Source organism: Microcaecilia unicolor, chromosome 2 (assembly GCF_901765095.1).
Source record: "Microcaecilia unicolor chromosome 2, aMicUni1.1, whole genome shotgun sequence".
Classification (NCBI taxonomy): Eukaryota; Metazoa; Chordata; class Amphibia; order Gymnophiona; family Siphonopidae; genus Microcaecilia; species Microcaecilia unicolor.
In genome coordinates, this window is record NC_044032.1 from 319,102,439 (window position 1) to 319,121,739 (window position 19,301).

The following is a 19,301-nucleotide window of genomic DNA, read 5'->3' on the forward strand; positions in this document are numbered from 1 at the left end:
ACGAGCATTCACTTGCGGAACTCGGTGAGGCAGCTGTCTACCTTGGTTGATGCCCTCCCTCTGGAGCAGGCCAAGCCTTTTCGCCAGGTGGTCAGGCAACAGAAGGTGTGTCATAAATTCCTGGCCAGGGGTGCTTACGACACTTTTGATGTGGCATTCAGAATCTCTGGCTCAAGGTATAGCAATGCGTAGACTCTCATAGCTGCATGTCTCTGACCTAGACCATTCGGTCCAGCAGAGGATGAGGGATGTACCTTGCCGGGGGAATAACCTTTTCGGAGAGAAGGTGGAAGACCTGGTCGACCAGATCAAGAAGTACACAGAGGTGGGAGGTGGGACTGGTGGTTGGGAGGCGGGGATAGTGCTGGGCAGACTTATACAGTCTGTGCCAGAGCCGGTGGTGGGAGGCAGGGCAGACTTATACGGTCTGTGCCCTGAAGAGGACAGGTACAAATCAAGGAATACACAAAAAGTAGCACATATGAGTTTATCTTGTTGGGCAGACTGGATGGACCGTGCAGGTCTTTTTCTGCCGTCATCTACTATGTTACTATGTTAGAGATGCTATGGCTTCTCTCCCGTCGGCATCTTCTGCTACATCCTACTCAGCTAGGAGTTTTTTTTTGTTTTTTTGTTTTTTTTGGGGGGGGGGGGGGGGGGTCGTGGAGTGCTCCCTATTCCTATGCTGGGCGTAGGTACACTCTGACGTCCCGACAGCCTTCTCAGGCTCAGCTCCAGAATGCTCGTTCTCATCAACAGCATGCGCCTAAGGCCCCTGCTGCTCCCCAGCAAAAGCAAGGGATGGGCTTTTGACTGGCTCCAGCAAAGCATAGCCACAGTAAAAGTATCCGTACTGGGCGACTTGCCAGTTGGAGGGAGGTTAATGTTTTTCACCAAAGGTGCCCTCTTGTAACCTCCGACCGATGGGTTCTTCAAATAGTCTGTTTTTTCTCTTTCAAAAATGAGCCCCTTAGCTTTACTAGAATTCATTAGTTTCTTCACTATCAAAAATAGTTCTTTGGCATCATTAGGTGTCATAGTGCCCCTTTTTGTAAGCCGCGTAGGTGCCTACTCAATCTGGAATCCAGACCTCCAAATTGCCCACCAGGAGCTCATTCATACAGCTCCCAGCACAGGCAGGTACTTGCAGAGGAACTCTCTGCTCTTCTAAAGGCCCATGCGGTCAAACCTGTTCCACCAGGGGAAGAAGGGCTGGGATTCTATTCCAGGTACTTCCTTGTGCAAAAGAAAACAGGGGGGGATGCGTCCCATCCTAGACCTAAGGGCCCTGAACAAATTTCTAGTCCGAGAAAAGTCAGGATGGCTTCCCTGGGCACCCTTCTTCCCATGATTCAGGAAAATGATTGGCTATGCTCTCTGAAATTAAAGGATGCTTATACGCACATTCCGATACTCCCAGTTCACAGGAAGTATCTTCGGTTTCTGTTGGGAACGCAGCACTTTCAGTACCGCGTACTGCCCTTTGACTTGGTGTCTGCGCCCAAAGTGTTTACAAAGTGCCTAGCAGTAGTCACAGCATCGCTACACAGGCTGGGAGTGCATGTGTTCCCTTATCTCAACGACTAGCTGGTGAAGAGCACCTCGGAGGACGGTGCTTGGGAGTCCATGCGGATGAATATTCAGGTGCTAGAACTACTAGGGTTCGTAATAAATTACACCAAGTCCCATCTCATTCCTGTTCAGAAATTGGAGTTCACTGGAGAACTGCTGGACACGCAGACAGCTCAGGCTTATCCCCCCCGAGACACGGGCAGACAACCTTCTGTCCCTAGTGTCCACAGTTCAAGCGTCTCAGCAAGTCACAGCTTGGCAGATGTTGAGACTCTTGGGGCATAGTTTGTGTAACACCCATGGCACGTCTACATATGAGATCTGCTCAATAGACCCTAGATTCCCAGTGGTATCAACTCTTGGGGCATAGTTCGTGTAACACCCTTGGCACGTCTACATATGAGTTCTGCTCAATGGACCCTAGATTCCCAGTGGTATCAAGCTGTGGGAAATCTAGAAGATGTCATCTTACTGTCCATGGACTTTCGCAACTCTCTTCAGTGGTGGACAATCCGGCCCAATTTGACCATAGGACGCTCATTCCAAATTCCTCAGCCGTAGAAAGTGCATCCCTCCTGGGGTGGGGAGCTCATGTAGATGGGCTTCACACTCAGGGACCCTGGTTCTTCCAGGAAACAGGTCTTCAGATCAACCTCCTGGAACTCCTAGCAATCGGGAACGCTCTGAAGGCTTTCAGAGATCAGCTGTCCAACCAAATTATCTTGATTCAAACAGACAATCAGGTTGCGATGTATTACACCAACAAGCAGAGAGGCACTGGATCTCGTCCTCTGTGTCAGGAAGCTGTCCAGATGTGGCTTTGGGCGTGCCGTCATGGCATGCTAAATTATAAACAAAATTGAACTTAGCCTGCAAATCAAGAACTCATGGGCGGATGCATTCCAACTAAAACTCAACGCAGAAAAGACACACTGCCTCATCCTCTCATCACAATACAATACGAACAAACCCACCATTATAAACACCCCAGACTACACTCTTCCTATATCAGACAACCTGAAAATCCTTGGAGTCACCATTGACCGAAACCTTACACTAGAAAACCAAGTGAAAAAGTACAACAAAGAAAATGTTCTACTCAATGTGGAAACTTAAGTGAGAGATATTCCGCAGCCTGGTACAATCAATGGTGTTGTCACCTAGACTACTGCAATGCAATTTACGCCAGATGCAAAGAACAAATTATTAAGACACTCTAAACTGCCCAAAACACTGCAGCCAGACTCATATTCGGAAAAACGAGATATGAAAGTGCCAAACCCCTATGTGAAAAACTACAATGGCTCCCAATCAAAGAAAGAAATGCGTTCAAAATTTGCACCCTGGCTCACAAAATCATTCACGGCGAGGCCCCGAGCTACATGGCAGGCCTTATAGACTTACCAACCAGAAACACAAAAAAGTCAGAACGCACATACCTAAATCTCCACTACCCAAGCTGCAAAGGTCTAAAATATAAATCAACATATGCATCCAGCTTCTCCTACATAAGTACACAACTTTGGAATGCACTACCAAACGTTATGAAAGCAATACATGACCTAACAATCTTTCGGAAATCACTAAAAACCAACTTGTTCAAAAAGGCTTACCACAACGACCCAACTTAAACACCCGAACCCTGCAACACAACGAAACTTATACCAGAACTGGGCAATACTTAATTCTTCCTCCTAGACTATCTAATTCATTCTATTACTCATGAACTTTAACGCAATCACCACTCTGTATTTATCTACCGGAAATGGCGATCACCATCACGGTACAATGTAAGCCACATTGAGCCTGCAAATAGGTGGGAAAATGTGGGATACAAATGCAACAAACAAACAAATAAATAAATACAGTTGTCAGAGACTGGTCTCAAGACCAACTCAGTAAGAGTTCACCTTAGCTGTTTGCTTCACGAGAGGTTTGCTTTTGTCAAAGCCCCCCATCAAACCTCCACCAGTGTCATGAGATCTCAACGTCGTTCTGACCCAGCTGATGAAAGCTCCTTTTGAGCCACTGAATTCCTGCATCTGAAGTACTTGACCTGGAAGGTCACTTTCTTGGTGGCTGTTACTTCAGCTCGTAGGGTCAGTGAGTTTCAGACCCTAGTAGTGGATGGACCTTATACTAAGTTTCATCACAACAGAGTAGTCCTCCGCATGCATTCTAAGTTCCTGCTGAAGGTGGTGTTGGAGTTCCATCTGAACCAGTCGATTGTCTTGCCAACATTTTTTCACCGTCCTTGTGCCCACCCTGATGAAAGCAGCTTGCACACCTTGGACTGCAAGAGAGCTCTGGCCTTTTATGTGGAGCAGACAAAGCCCTTCAGACAGTCCGTCCAGTTGTTTGCTGCTTTGAGGGAGTCGCCATCAGAAAACACACAATCTCCAATTGGCTAGAAGATTGCATTTCCTTCGGTTATGCCCAAGCTGGGCTGACTCTAGAGGGCCATGTCATGGCTCACAATGTCCGAGCCATGGCTGCGTCGGTGGCTCACTTAAAGTAAGCCTCCAATGAAGAGATTTGCAAAGCTGCAATGTGGTCTTCAGTCCACACATTCATATCTTACTACTGCCTTGAGCAGGATACCCGGACGTGATAGTCGGTTTGACCAGTCGGTGATGCAGAATCTGTTTGGGGTTTAGAATCCAACTCCACCTGCCTAGGCCCGTTTTATTCTATTCCAGGCTGCACTCTCAGCTAGCTGTATATAGTTTCAGGTTAATCTATGTTTTGTCCTCGCCGTTGCGAGACCAATTGACCAATGTTAATTGTTTTGGGTGAGCCTGGATGCTAGGGATAACCCATGTGTGAGACAATATCAGCCTGCTTGTCCTCAGAGAAAGCGAAGATACTTACCTGTAACACGTAGTCTCAGAGGACAGCAGGCTGAATATTCTCACAATCCTGCCCACCTCCCCTTGGAGTTATTTCTTTTTGCTTTACAACTTTAACTGAGGAGAGCAGTTGCGCGACGGGCGGAAAATCAGTCCGCGCATGCGTGATGCGCGCTGCACGCGTGCCAGAAGGATCTGACAAACTTTTTTTTTTTTGCTGTATTATGCCGATTCCCAGGCCGACGCGGATCATCGACTCATGTGTGAGAATATTCAGTCTGCTGTCCTTGGAGAATACCTGATACAGGTAAGAATCTTCGATTTTTCAACTGTTGCTGCTTATTGCTTTTTTCTTGTCTTTTATAATATTATTCTTCCTTTTTGCTTTGGTGGTATAATTGGAAAGGAGGCAAGCTGCAACTGATGTGGACTATGGAAAGCAGACCGAGGAGCTCATTGGATGACATCCTCATGCTGTGTGCGAGCAATTCACTTATCTGCAGAGAAAAACTGGTACTGGAAACATTTCCAAAATGTCCTCACCCAAAGGAAGTTGTTTGAATGCTCTCCATTCCTCCTTCTCCTCCCTTCCTAACACTAGTTATACAAAGATGTATTTAAAATTAAGGTAAAATTATGTATCATACCTGATAATTTTCTTTCCATTAATCATAGCTGATCAATCCATAGACTGGTGGATTGTGTCCATCTACCAGCAGGTGGAGATAGAGAGCAATCCTTTTGCCTCCCTATATGTGGTCATGTGCTGCCGGAAACTCCTCAGTATGTCGATATCCAAGCTCCATCCGCAGGACTCAGCACTTAGAGAATTACACCCACAAAGGGACACTCTGCCCAGCTCACCACCGCCGAAACAGGGGAGGGGAATTAACCCAGCTCATCCCCACACAAGTGGGGGAGGGGAATCCGTCCAGCTCATCCCCGCAGAGCGGGGGAGGGACACCACACCCGCCGATGCGGGGGGATCTGGGTTATCCTGCAACCGCAACCGCGGGAGGAGCTGACTGACCCTAACACCGCCGAAGCGGGAGGGGTACAAAGCTGCCCTACTGCCGCATGAAGCGGGAGGGAGCGCCGGCAGAATTTAAGTCTCAATCCAGCCCCGTAAAACGGAGGGGAGAGGAATGCAGCAGCTCACTGTAACACAAATTCGTCTCAACTCTTGAAGAATTCATTGAAAAACTTGAACACGAAGTCCTCCTGAACAGGAACTGAAGACTAAACTTGAACCTGAAATGCAACCAGAATATAAACAGTACAGATATCTGGGAGGGGCTATGGATTGATCAGCTATGATTAATGGAAAGAAAATTATCAGGTATGATACATAATTTTACCTTCCATATCATCATGCTGATCAATCCATAGACTGGTGGAATGTACCGAAGCAGTACTCACCCAGGGCGGGACATTGAAATCCCTGACCGCAACACTGAAGCTCCAAACCGGGCCTCCGCCCGAGCAGCCACAGTCAAGCGGTAATGCCTGGAGAAGGTATGGGCCGATGCCCAGGTTGCCGCCTTGCAAATCTCTTCCAAGGAGACGGACCCGGCCTCTGCCATCGAGGCCGCCTGAGCTCTAGTGGAGTGAGCCTTCAGCTGGATAGGCGGCACCTTCCCCGCGGCCACATAAGCCGCTGCAATGGCTTCCTTGACCCATCTTGCCACTGTAGGCTTAGCAGCCTGCAGACCCTTACGAGGACCTGCAAACAGGACAAACAGATGATCCGATTTCCGGAAATCATTGGTCACTTCCACGTATCTGATGATGACACGTCTCACATCCAGATATTTGAGAGCAGAGTATTCCTCTGGGTAGTCCTCCCTACGAAAGGAAGGGAGACAGAGCTGCTGATTCACATGGAAGCGAGAAACAACCTTGGGCAGGAAGGAAGGCACTGTGCGAATAGACACTCCTGCCTCAGTGAACTGCAAAAAGGGCTCTCGACATGAGAGTGCCTGGAGCTCGGAAACTCTTCTGGCTGAAGTGATAGCCACCAAAAAGACTGCTTTCAACGTCAGGTCTTTCAGAGATGCCCTTGACAAGGGTTCAAAAGGCGGCTTCTGCAAGGCTCTTAGCACCAGGTTGAGATTCCACGCAGGCACCACTGAGTGCAGAGGAGGGCGCAGGTGATTAACTCCCTTGAGAAAGCGCACCACATCTGGCTGCGAAGCCAGGGAAGCACCCTTCAGGCGGCCCCTGAAGCAAGCCAGAGCCGCTACCTGGACTTTAAGGGAACTGAGCGACAGGCCTTTCTCCAGACCTTCTTGCAGGAACGCCAACACTGAAGAAATTGGAGCAGTGAAGGGAGAAAGTGAGCCTGCTTCACACCACGCTGCAAAGATACGCCAAACCCTGGCGTAAGCAGTAGAAGTAGAGCGCTTCCTCGCTCTCAGCATAGTGGCGATGACCTTGTCTGAGAAGCCCTTCTTTCTCAGACGCTGCCGCTCAATAGCCAGGCCGTAAGCCCAAAGGGGGAGGGATCCTCCATCACCACGGGACCCTGACGTAACAGGCCCTGCTCCACTGGCAGCCGCAGAGGATCGTCCACTGAGAGCCTGATCAAGTCCGCATACCACGGACGTCTGGGCCAGTCCGGACCCACCAGGATTATCCGGCCCGGATGCTTTGCCACCCGGTCTAGCACCCTGCCCAACATGGGCCAGGGCGGGAACACATAGAGAAGCTCTTGTGTCGGCCACTGTTGGAGAAGAGCATCTACTCCCAGGGATCGAGGGTCCCGTCCTCTGCTGAAAAAGCGCGGCACTTGGCAATTGGCCGATGACGCCATCAGATCTAGGCTCGGCTGGCCCCAGCGCTTCGCGATGTCCAAGAACGCCTGAGCAGATAGCTGCCACTCTCCGGGATCCAAGGTATGGCGACTGAGAAAGTCCGCCTTGACATTCATGACTCCAGCAATGTGGGCCGCTGACAGCTGTTCCAGGTTCACTTCCGCCCACCGGCATAGATTCATGGCCTCCTTGGCTAGAGGGGCGCTCTTGGTACCTCCCTGGCGGTTGACATAGGCCACAGCCGTGGCATTGTCCGACAGGACCCGTACTGGCTTCAACGCCAGTACCGGGATGAACTCCAAAAGCGCCAACCGAATGGCTCTGAGTTCCAGGAGGTTGATAGACCACTTTGCCTCTGCAGGAGACCAGAGCCCCTGCGCTGTCCTTCCCAAGCAGTGGGCTCCCCAGCCCGACAAAGAGGCGTCCGTCGTGACGACAATCCACTCCGGGGTCACCAGAGGCATTCCTGCAGACAACTTGTCTGTCTGCATCCACCAGCTCAGCGCCTTGCGCACTGCTGGGTCCAAGGGAAGGCGCACAGCCTAATCCTCCGACATCGGAGTCCAGCGCTGCCGCAGAGAGTGTTGTAGTGGTCTCATATGAGCCCTGGCCCAGGGCACTACTTCCATCGTGGCCGTCATAGAGCCCAACAGCTGCACATAGTCCCAAGCCCGAAGAGGAGAGGCTACTAGGAACTGGTCCACCTGAGCCTGAAGCTTGACAATCCGATTGTCTGGCAGGAACACTCTGCCCACTTGGGTGTCGAATCGAACTCCCAGATACTCCAGGGACTGAGTCGGGCGCAGCTGGCTCTTCTCCCAGTTGATGATCCACCCCAGGGAGCTCAAAAGAGCAACCACCCGGTCCACAGCTTTGCCGCACTCTGCATAAGAGGGGGCTCGGATCAACCAGTCGTCCAGATAAGGATGGACTTGTACTCCTTCCTTCCGCAGGAAGGCTGCGATGACCACCATTACTTTGGAGAAGGTCCGCGGAGCAGTAGCCAACCCGAAAGGGAGGGCTCTGAACTGGAAGTGTCGGCCCAGGACTGCAAAACGCAGAAAGCGTTGATGAGGAGGCCAGATGGAATATGCAGGTACGCTTCCTTGATGTCCAAGGAAGCCAAGAACTCTCCTGCCTTCACTGCCGCTATAACAGAGCGGAGAGTCTCCATGCGAAAGTGCCGCACTTTCAAGGCCCGATTGACCCCTTTGAGGTCGAGGATAGGCCGGACAGAACCTCCTTTCTTTGGTACCACAAAGTAAATGGAGTAACGTCCCTTGCCAAGCTGATTTTCTGGCACCGGAACGACCGCACCCAGGCGTATCAGGTTGTCCAAGGTCTGCTGCACTGCCACAGCTTGACCGGAGACTTGCAGGGAGAGAGTACAAACCCGTCTCTTAAGGGTCGGCAGAACTCTAGCTTGTAGCCGTCTCTGATGACTTCCAGCACCCAAGCGTCTGAAGTTACTTTGGTCAACTCGCCCAGAAACGAGGACAGGCGTCCTCCAATCTGCACTGGGCCATGGACCAGGACCCCGTCATTGGGTACGAGACCCTGGGGGAGGACCGGAGGGCGTACCTCCGGGACGGCGGTCTCTGCGAAAGGAATGCTGCTTGGGGGAGAAGTTCCTTTTGAAGGAAGAGGGGCGAGCACTGGCCCGAGCCCTGACCTCTGGTAACCTCTTGCCCTTAGACGTGCCGAAATCGGTCACGATTTTGTCCAGCTCGACCCCAAAGAGCAGCTTGCCTTTAAAAGGCAACTTAGCCAGGCGGGACTTAGAGGCGTGGTCCGCAGACCAATGTTTCAGCCAAAGCCAGCGCCGCGCAGAGACTGTCTGAGCCATACCTTTAGCCGAGGCTCTCAAGACATCATACAGTAAGTCTGCCAAATAAGCCAAGCCCGATTCCAGGGCCGGCCAGTCAGCCCTCAAGGAAGGATCCGAGGGGGAAGCCCGCTGCACAATCGTCAGGCACGCCCTGGCCACATAGGAGCCGCAAACTGAGGCCTGCAAACTTAAGGCAGCCGCCTCGAAGGACGACCTTAAAGCCGCTTCCAATCTCCTGTCTTGGGCGTCCTTTAGGGCCGTGCCACCTTCCACCGGCAACGCCGTTTTGTTAGTCACCGCAGTGATTAAAGAATCCACGGTAGGCCAAATAAAGGCCTCACGTTCACGTTCAGGCAAAGGATAGAGGCGGCACATAGCCCTAGCCACTTTGAGGCTCGCTTCTGGGACATCCCATTGAGCCGAAATTAAGGTGTGCATGGCATCATGCATGTGGAAGGTTCTAGGCGGGCGCTTCGTCCCCAGCATAATGGCAGAGCCAACAGGGGCTGAGGGAGAGACGTCCTCTGGCGAGGAAATCTTCAAAATGCTCATGGCCTGCAGTAACAGGTTGGGCAAATCCTCTGAGCGAAAGATCCGCGCTGCAGAGGGGTCATCCGCTCCATCCGAGCGGGAATCCGTCTCCTCCAAGGAATCCCCAAAGGACCGTTGGGAGAACTCAGATACGCTGCCCTCATCTACATCAGAGGAAACAGCGTCCTCTAAGGCCTGGGAATCCACCCGAGGGCGTTTACTTCCGGGGGCCTCAACCCCGTTATCGGACAAGGGAGAAGGGGCAGCGTTCTGCATAAGGAAGGCCTGATGCAGCAGCAAAATAAACTCGGGGGAGAAACCCCCCAGACTGTGTATTTCAGCAGCCTGGGCCACAGCCCTAGACGCACCCTCAACCGGCGCTCGCAAGAGCGGGGGAGCAACATGCTGCGCATCCAAGATGGCGTCCGGCGCGACACTCCGCGAAGGATCCGCGCAGGAAGAACGGCGCTTAACTTTAGCCGTTTTTTTGCTGTCGCCCAAATCAAGGGCGGCCATGGCATGAACGTCTCCCAGCTCAAGGGCGGCCCAAGAAGAAGCCGTCCGAGCAGAGTGGCCAGCCAAGATGGCGAAGGCGAGCAGCGGGGGATGGGCGTTTATGGCGGGAAAAACCGCCGCGCCGGAGAAAGACCCGGGACACTGACCGGCCTCCAAACTGACACCCAACAAGGGCGAATCAGACTTTAAAACCCCCGCATCCCCGCTAGAAGCGCACACGCGGTCCGGGGAGCGATTCTTCGCGCCCTCACCCTCCGACGCCATAGGCCACGTGGAGATCAATCGGGGAACCCCCTGCCCGCTATAAAAAGGTAAAAATTACCTGCTTCTCGCTCCGAGCTGTAACGACCTGGTGTCCCAGTGAGTAGCTGCAATAAACGTTTAAATAAACGTCGAAATAAACGCCCTTAAGGACGTCCAAAATTTTTTTTTTTTAACGGAGCCAGCGGGAGGGGGGAGAAAAGGAGGGACCTGGCGCCACCAGGTTTGCACTTGCTCAAGAAGAGCCCTCAACCCCAGGCACTCAACAAAACCTAAAAATTAGGCTTGGAGGCCTAGCCAGAGCTGCTGCTGTGTGTGACCACCACCTGCTGAGATAGAGAACATACTGGGGAGTTTCTGGCAGCACATGACCACATATAGGGAGGCAAAAGGATTGCTCTCTATCTCCACCTGCTGGTAGATGGACACAACCCACCAGTCTATGGATTGATCAGCATGATGATATGGAAACATACATGATACAGCTGGAAGTCATACCTTCTTTTTCAGGTTTCCCCAACTGGCACCATGGAACTAGGTAAACAATTTCATTTTCCTGTTTATCCAACATAGGCAGCATTTTGGAAATATATTTTTCTTGCCATTCCTGATTTTGGGCTAATTTTGTCCGGACTTCTGTTCAGTGTTGAAAACTATCTAAATAGAGAAAACAATTAAGGAATGACAACTTGCAATGAAAGCATTAATATTTTTTAAACCCTCTATTCACTACAGTGTTATTTAAAAACGTCAAAAACAATTTTGTTAAAAAAAAGCAACAGTGGGGCAAATTTACAGTGCTTTTTAAAAGTCTTCACACACGTACATTTTTTGCATTCTGCTATCCAAAATTATAGTTTGTTTTACTAACCTAACAACATTCTCTACATTTTAAATATTTTTATAATTCTTATTTACTGTTTCAACATGAAAGAACAAACCATTAACTCTGAATGCAAAAGTCACAAATCAAACCCAAATTAGTTCCATTTCTAAAAGGGAAAATTTGGTCATGCCTGCTAATTGTTTTTCTTGAGTCCAACCAGTCCAGTTGAGTACTGATGAGTTTTGTCCTTCAACCAACAGGTGGAGACAGACTACTGAGCTGTGAGCTCTGCTCTATTAGAACCCCTGTGCAGCCTCAACAAAACAGATCACCCAAACATCATCTTCTACTACTTTAGCAGAAGACGGGATCTAGCTCATAAGTACGTAAGTATTGCCATATTAGGAAAGACCAAAGGTCCATCGAGCCCAGCATCCTGTTTCCAACAGTGGCCAATCTAGGTCACAAATACCCGGCAAGATCCCAAAAATGTACAAAACATTTTATACTGCTTATCCCAGAAATAGTACATTTTCCCCGAGTCCATTTAATAACTGTCTATGGACTCACAGCAAATAGGCTGTATTCCAAGAATCCCAGCTAGTTAACTGAAAGGTCAGGCTTCTGGACTGGTCTGATTGGACTCAAAGAAAGAAAATCAGCAGATAAGACCAAGGTTTTCCTTCTTTTCATGTACTGGACTAATGGAATGTAACAGAGCAATCCTTAAAAGGGAGATGGGGGTGGGCAAAACAAGCCAAGCCACCCCTGCTGCTGTTGTGAAGGCAGCATCCTCTATAGTTTATTAAAATTTATAGCCAGCTGTATCCAATGAATACAGCTGGTTATAACCAAGCATACATAATAAAAACCAGTATCACAGAATGTTCACGTTACTTTTGTTTATATACAACTCGCCCTACAGCAGGCCTGGGTGGGTCAGGTTAGTTACTCCTCTTGGAGCAAGGAAGGGGGGAGTAGCGATTTTATTTCACAAGAAACTAGTCCAGACCTCCGAGGTCCTCCTGCAGGATCCTCAGGGGAGGTATCTTCTGACAAAATTGTGGCTGTAAGGCCGAGAGCTCTATTTACTGTCTGTGTATGCTCCTACCCCTTATGACCCAAGGCTTTTCCCGGTGCTGCTGAGAAAACTCATTCCCTATCAGGGCAAGCCACTAATTGTTGTAGGGGATATGCATATTTTAATGGACCCTGAGGTTGATTGCACAGGAACTAGGGGTGGTGGGACATCGGGTAGGGCATGTTACAATCCTTCTCCACCTCCCTTTTGGTGGTAGACATGTGGAGATATTGCACCCTGGGAAAAGGGATTTCTCTCACTGATCATGAGCCCATGGGACGTGGGCGAGACTGGACTACATCTTAGTGTCTACTCCCCTCTTCCCGTGGGTCACTGAGGCTCAAATGGAGCAGCACGCCCCTGATTGGTTTGAGCTGGAAGCTCCAGTGCATTTCCAATCTGCCCCAAGCTGGAGATTTCCGAGTTACTTGGCCATCTCTAAATCATTGGCCAAGTAACTCGGAAATAAAGGTAATTACCCTTGCTATCTGTCTTCTCTCCTTCTTAACTAATGACTAGCAGGATGCTTAACCTCCTGAGCCTAAATTAGTTATGGGTAGGACCCTTACACATCTACTGATATTCACGGATATCAGGAGTCAGATGAAAGAGGTCATGTTAGAGGAATATATTTTAAGCCTTCTGGGAGACTCCCCTCGTCCATTTGGACACATGTGGGAGAGGGGCAATTCTTCCCGGGATAGAAAGGAAGAATAAAAACAGATGGTAGGAAAAGCCATGGGATGAGATTAATGAACCAAGGGAAGAAGTGTAGATAGAAAAGAGGAGGGGACCAAGAACAGAACCCTGAGGTACGCCGACAGGCAGAGGGATAGAAGTAGAAGAGGATCCACCAGAGTGAACACTGAAGGTGCGGAGGGAGAGGTAGGAAGAGAACCAGGAAAGGACAGAGCCCTGGAATCCAAGTGAGGACAGGGTATCGAGGAGTATGCTGTGATCGACAGTGTCAAAAGCAGTGGAAAGATCAAGAAGAATGAGGATGGAATAGAGACCTCTGGATTTCCCCAGTAATAGATCATTGGAGACTTTAGTAAGTGCAGTTTCAGTTGAGTGGAGAGGGCGAAAACCAGATTGTAGTGGGTCAAGAATAGCATGTGAGGAGAGAAAATCAAGGCAGCGGTGGTGAACAGCACGCTCAAGTAATTTGGAGAGAAAAGGGAGGAGGGAGATGGGTCGGTAATTAGAGGGACAAGTAGGGTTGAGTGAAGGCTTCTAAGGAGAGGTGTGACCACAGCATGTTTAAAGGCATTAGGGACAGTTGCAGTGGAAAGTGAGAGGTTGAGAATGTGACAGATAAAAGGAATAAGAGCAGGTGAGATGGCATTAAGAAGGTGGGTGGGAATGGGATCAGAGGAACAGGTGGTACATTTTGAGGAAGAAAGGAGAAGTGTAGTTTCCTCTATAGTAATCTTCAGGAAAAAAGGAAAAGGAATGAGGGGAAGGAGAGAGAGGGGAACAGACTAGTGGAGGGAGAGGTGGCGAGGTAGAGAATTCAAGGTTTATCTTTTGAACCTTGTTGTGAAAGAATTCAGCAAGGGTCTGAGGAGATAATGAAGGAGGAGTTGGGGGAGGGGGCACCTTGAGGAGAGAGTTCAATGTGGTGAAGAGAAGTCGAGGGTTAGAGCCAAGAGAGTTGGTCAGTTGGATATAATAATCCTGTTTGGCGTGTAAAAGAGCAGATTGGAAGGAGGTCAGCATGAAAAAGTGTAAGAAATCAGCAAGGGCCCGAGATTTCCGCCAGAGGCGTTCGGCGGAGCGGGAACAGGAACGTAGGTAGCGGATATTAGAAGTCAGCCAAGGTTGGGGTTTTGCACGCCTTATAGGGCGGGTCATCAAGGGTGCAAGAGTGTCTAAGGCAGAGGTTAGAGTATTGTTGTAAGAAGAAACAGCCTCGTTGACAGACGTGGATGGTGCCACAGTAGAGAGGTGGTTTGAAACACGGGAGGATAGAGATGAAGGGTCAATATCGTGAAGATTCCTAGATAAATTAGATAAGATAGGACGGGACTGGGAGGGAGGAGATTTAAGTGTGAAAGTTATAAGATGGTGATCAGAGAGGGGAACTAAGGGTTTACTAAGGTGTGCTGGCATTTTTAGCGCACGTTAAAAGCTAAAGTCCTGCTCAAAGCATCAAAAAAAACCCCATCAATCTCACAGCCATAAGCGAACAGGAAAAACATCTAGATTTCCTATTTGATTATAGCTACGAGACGCATGTTTTTTGCACTGATAACATCCAAAATGAATAGCCATTTTCCAAAGTGAAACGTCCAACTTTTGAACTACAAAAAAACTAGGGACATGAAAGCTTATCTGGCATCATTTTCAAAAATAAGGCCACAGAGATGTCACTGCAGAACAAAGGAGTAAGCCTAGTGGTTTGTGCAGTGCACTCTAAACCAAGGGGCACAGGTTGAAACCCACTCCACTATAACTCTTCTTTTGTAAATGTGATCATTTCAGGACTTGAAAAATACCTACTGTATCTGAACTTACGCCACTTCAATAGCCTTCAGGCTTGCAGGTGTCATTTTAGCAATAACAATCATTGTCTTCTTTTCTAGACAACATGGGAACTGCCTACGTTAAACTTTTCACTCCTTTTATATGTCTGCCTCCTCTGCTCTAATAACGATTTCTGTTGGTACTACCAGGCCCAAAATCCGCCCAACTTGAATCTATTCATCACCGTGCCTTCCTCTTTACAACCCCTTTCTTTTGTAATTCTTTTCCTCTCTCTCCGTCAGGGCTGAATCACCCATCAAAACTTTCAAGATTGCAATTAAAAGAAAAGTGCTTTCATGGAATGTATATGGTTATCTGGTTCTCTGTTGCTATTGTACTAGCTTGCCATTGAATCAATGAAATGTTCAACAAAGACTGCAATTAAAACCTGGCTATATCACCAAGCTTATAATACAACCACTTGTAGGATACACTCATGCAGTTCTCACTAATTTCCATCCCTCCTACTTCCCCAGTCCACCTCCCCTCCCCTTGTTACTGCTCCATCCCTCTCATCCTTGATTGCATGGTATGAATGTTGTGCATCTTTCTTTCTTGTACTGGAGTTCCTTTTCTTCCTTTTAGTTTTGAATTTCTATTACTTTTATGTACACTGCTCATGTCTGCAAGTTAGTTTGAGCGGTATATTAAATCCCAATAAAATATAACAATAGACAGACATCCAAGGAACTTGCAGCTACACTGGCTGCGTACAAATCAGCCTCAGAACAAGTAACACTGTTCGTACCATATTTCCAAATATGTAAAACCTTATTTAGACCACCAAGCTCCATGGTCCAGTAGCCAATTAGCTCAGAATGAGCTATGCGAAGATGAATATGTTCACTGCACAACTTCATGAACTCCTGCATCCTCTTTGGCTTAACAGTGTAAGTTCGAAACTCATAGAATTTAGCATCTTCCTGATGGGGTCCTGTGGCAAACCAAAACACCTGAAGAAGAAAAAGGCTGAAATAACAAACCAGGAACTAAACAACCAGATTAATAATAGTTACATTACATTATATTATATGACATTTTTATCCCACCCATACCTATAAAGTTCAGTGTAGCTTACAACACAAGAAGCTGGGCATTCCTAGGAGCATTACAGTGGAAAATAAAATTTCCACATAAAACAAAGCCCCAGCACTAGGTCAGATACTTCTCAAACAGAAATGTCTTCAATAACTTCCAAAATCTGATGTAATTTAACTGATGCTTAATCACTCCAGAAAGTTTACTCCACTGACCTGCCGCCTGGTATAGAAATGATTTTGAAAACAGTTTCCCTTACAAAACCCCCTAGGATTAGGAAAGTGAAATATTGGAAACTCCCTCGATTCTGGGTTTGAATTCCTAACTGAAAGATGAGTAAAAGGAACCACCTTGCTTGAAGCAGAACCATGCAGGATCAAGAAAACCAGTGAACACAGTTTAAACATAATGCGTGATCATACTGGTAACCAATGCAGTTGGAGTAGCAAAGGTGTGGCTCTTTCGAACTTGGAAACTTTGAAGATCAGGCAGGCTGTAGTGTTTAACAGAAATCAATGTGTGCTAACACCAGTGTTTGTGCAATCATTCTAAATACCTCTGGTGTGAACCAAGATCTTAACCATCTCAGTTTCCATAATACTGCAAAAAATTTAGAAACCACTGCCTGAGTTTTCTAACAAGTGGGGAAAACATGCAAATTCTTTTCACCCCTCTGTAGACTAGATGCCATATATGGTGCCAAAAAAAGTGCTAAGCGCTATTCTATAAACGAAGCTCTGAGTTGGGCGCCATTTATAGAATAGCGCCTAGCAACAGAAGCCAATTAACATCTGGTGTAAATCCCCATGTCTAAATTAGGCATGGATCAGGTGAATTCTAACAGTGCATGTAAATTCTTGGAATGCTCATGCCTTTCATATGGCTACACCCCCGTTTCAGATCCATGCATGAAAATTTACGCATGCATCTTTATAGAATATGCTTGCAAGATGCACATGTAAATTCTAATTGTTGCCAATTAGCATTAATCACTGATTATTAGCATCCAGTTGGAGCTAATTGGTTCATTATTCAATTAAATTGCTGTGGAATTTGGGCACCCATGCAATTTAGAGCACTATATATAGACTTGGGGGATGGGGGTGTGCTTGCATGCATACAACCATTTGTGTTTGAATCTCTATAACGTGTGTGTGTGTCTCTCTCTCTCTCTTTAGTTTGGGTAGTTTTGTGGCGGTACCTGTTGGGACTGTTTGTCAGGTGACAAGAATTTCAGGGTTAGTTTTGGAAAGTGGGGGCAGAGACTGGTATAGCGGTGGGGGTGGTAATTTTGGGGACTGGGGCAATTAGTTGGTGGTGGGTAAATAGCAGGGGAAGGGGATCGTACAGAACATGGAAGAGGCAGTTTGAAAGGAGGAATTCTCTAACTGCTCTATATTTCCCTGTATATCTTATATAATGCACTAGGCAATTTGTTTTATTTTTAGGGGGGAAATGGGTCATGGCTTATTTCTCTAGAACCCCCCCTGTACAATCTGGTTTGAAAGCCTTTACACTAGTTTTTCCTCCATGCCAACCTTCATTCCATTCCATTAAAAATTTTGTAGAGTTATTTTGCTTCCAGCCAAATGAACAGACATTTCTTAACCACTTCTCAGACATTTTTCAACTTCTGTTGGGCTGGAAATAATAAAATCTGTTTTGTTGGGGTACATGTATACAAGTAGAGCAGTGGTTCTCAATATTCTTTCCTTTGGAACAAACCTAAAAGGAGTGAGCTGGGGTTTATGAATAAACAAGTGAGTGGAGATGGGTATGTTTGGGGTGTGAGTTGGTCAGTAGCACCTTCCCTTTGTTCCTTTTGTTCTCCCTGTACCATTTTTTCACCCTTCTTCTACTTTTACTCCCTGTCCTTCCATTTGTTCCACTTTTCTGTTCTGTTCTTGGTCCCCTCCTCTTTTCTATCTACACTTCTTCCCTTGGTTCATTAATCTCATCCCATGGCTTTTCCTACCATCTCTATGCTGATAACTCCCAAATCTACGTCCATGTTTTATTCGACAATTTGTGAGCTGGGCGTTCTTGCTTTTCAGCGATAATGGAAAATGAAAGCGCCTGGCTCAAAAATGAATAAATCCAAGGCATTTGTTCGTGGGAGGGGCCAGGATTCGTAGTGCACTGGTCCCCCTCACATGCCAGGACACCAACCGGGCACCCTAGGGGGCACTTTTACAAAAACAAAAAAAAGGTAAAAGAGCTCCCAGGTGCATAGCACCCTTCCCTTGTGTTTTGAGCCCCCCAAATCCCCCTCAAAACCCACTGCCCACAAGTCTACACCATTACTATAGCCCTAAGGGGTGAAGGGGGCACCTACATGTGGGTACAGTGGGTTTGGGGGGGGGGGGGGTTGAACGACTAAGCATTAAGCAGCACAATTGTAACAGGTAGGGGGGGATGGGCCTGGGTCCACCTGCCTGAAGTCCACTGCACCCCCTAACAACTGCTCCAGGAACCTGCATACTGCTGCCAAGGAGGTGGGTATGACATTTGAGGGTGAAAATAAAAAGTTGTGAAACATCATTTTTTGTGGTGGGAGGGGGTTAGTGACCACTGGGGGAGTCAGGGGAGGTCATCCCCGATTCCCTCTGGTGGTAATCTGGTCATTTAGGGCACTTTTTGGGGCCTTATTCGTGAAAAAAACAGGGTCCAGGAAAAGTGCCCTAAATTCTAGCTACAAACGCATACTTTTTTTCCATTATCGGTGAAAGGCGCCCATCTCTGTTCGGGTGATAACCATGCCCCAGTCCCGCCTTCACCACGCCTCTGACACGCCCCCATCAACTTTGTACGCTTCTGCGATGGAGTGCAGTTTAAAACGTCCAAGTTCGGCTTTCGATTATACCGTGTTATTCGTTTTTGTGAGATAAACGTCCATCTCCCGATTTAGGTCGTAACTTGGGCGTTTTTCTCGTTCGATTATAAGCAGGAAGGTCATCCATGCAAGTAACTTTTAATTTATGGTGAGGTTTTTACTTTCACGAACACTTTTCACATCCTCTATACACACATATATACAGATTTTTGTTTTTTCTTTTATTATATTTTTTTACACGTCATTTCAATGATCCCTCTTTTTTCAACTTCAATATGATATAAGATTTCACCACTTATGCACTGCATCTTATTTACATATGGTTTTAATTGTATGTAATATTTTCTAATCAATTCCACATACTATTATTTTAGTGATTCTACAGTTAGTTGTCTTTTCAAATTCACATTATGATATCATTTAGATCATTATACATGCACGTAGTTTTTGAAGCAACATTTTTTTTAAATCTAAACCAGAAATGGGGTATTTAAGGATGTGTTTGCATTTGCAACAGTTTTTCCAGCCTTTGTTAGCAGGCTATTCATTGTCTATCTGGCGTCATCCAGTGAGTATTCCTCCCCCACCTTTTTTGTATAGTTTTAAATGATGGTTTTTATTTAAGAT

At 47.5% G+C, this 19,301-nt stretch overlaps 1 protein-coding gene across 1 annotated transcript in view; it reads right to left on the minus strand.

Annotated features, from left to right (window-relative positions):
* The window catches only part of NIPSNAP3A (nipsnap homolog 3A), a 197,931-nt gene that overhangs the window by 139,935 nt on the left and 38,695 nt on the right, over nt 1-19,301 (minus strand). The window contains 2 exon segments of the mRNA XM_030194330.1: nt 10,869-11,027; nt 15,552-15,756. Coding sequence (XP_030050190.1) covers nt 10,869-11,027; nt 15,552-15,756 — 364 coding nt within the window.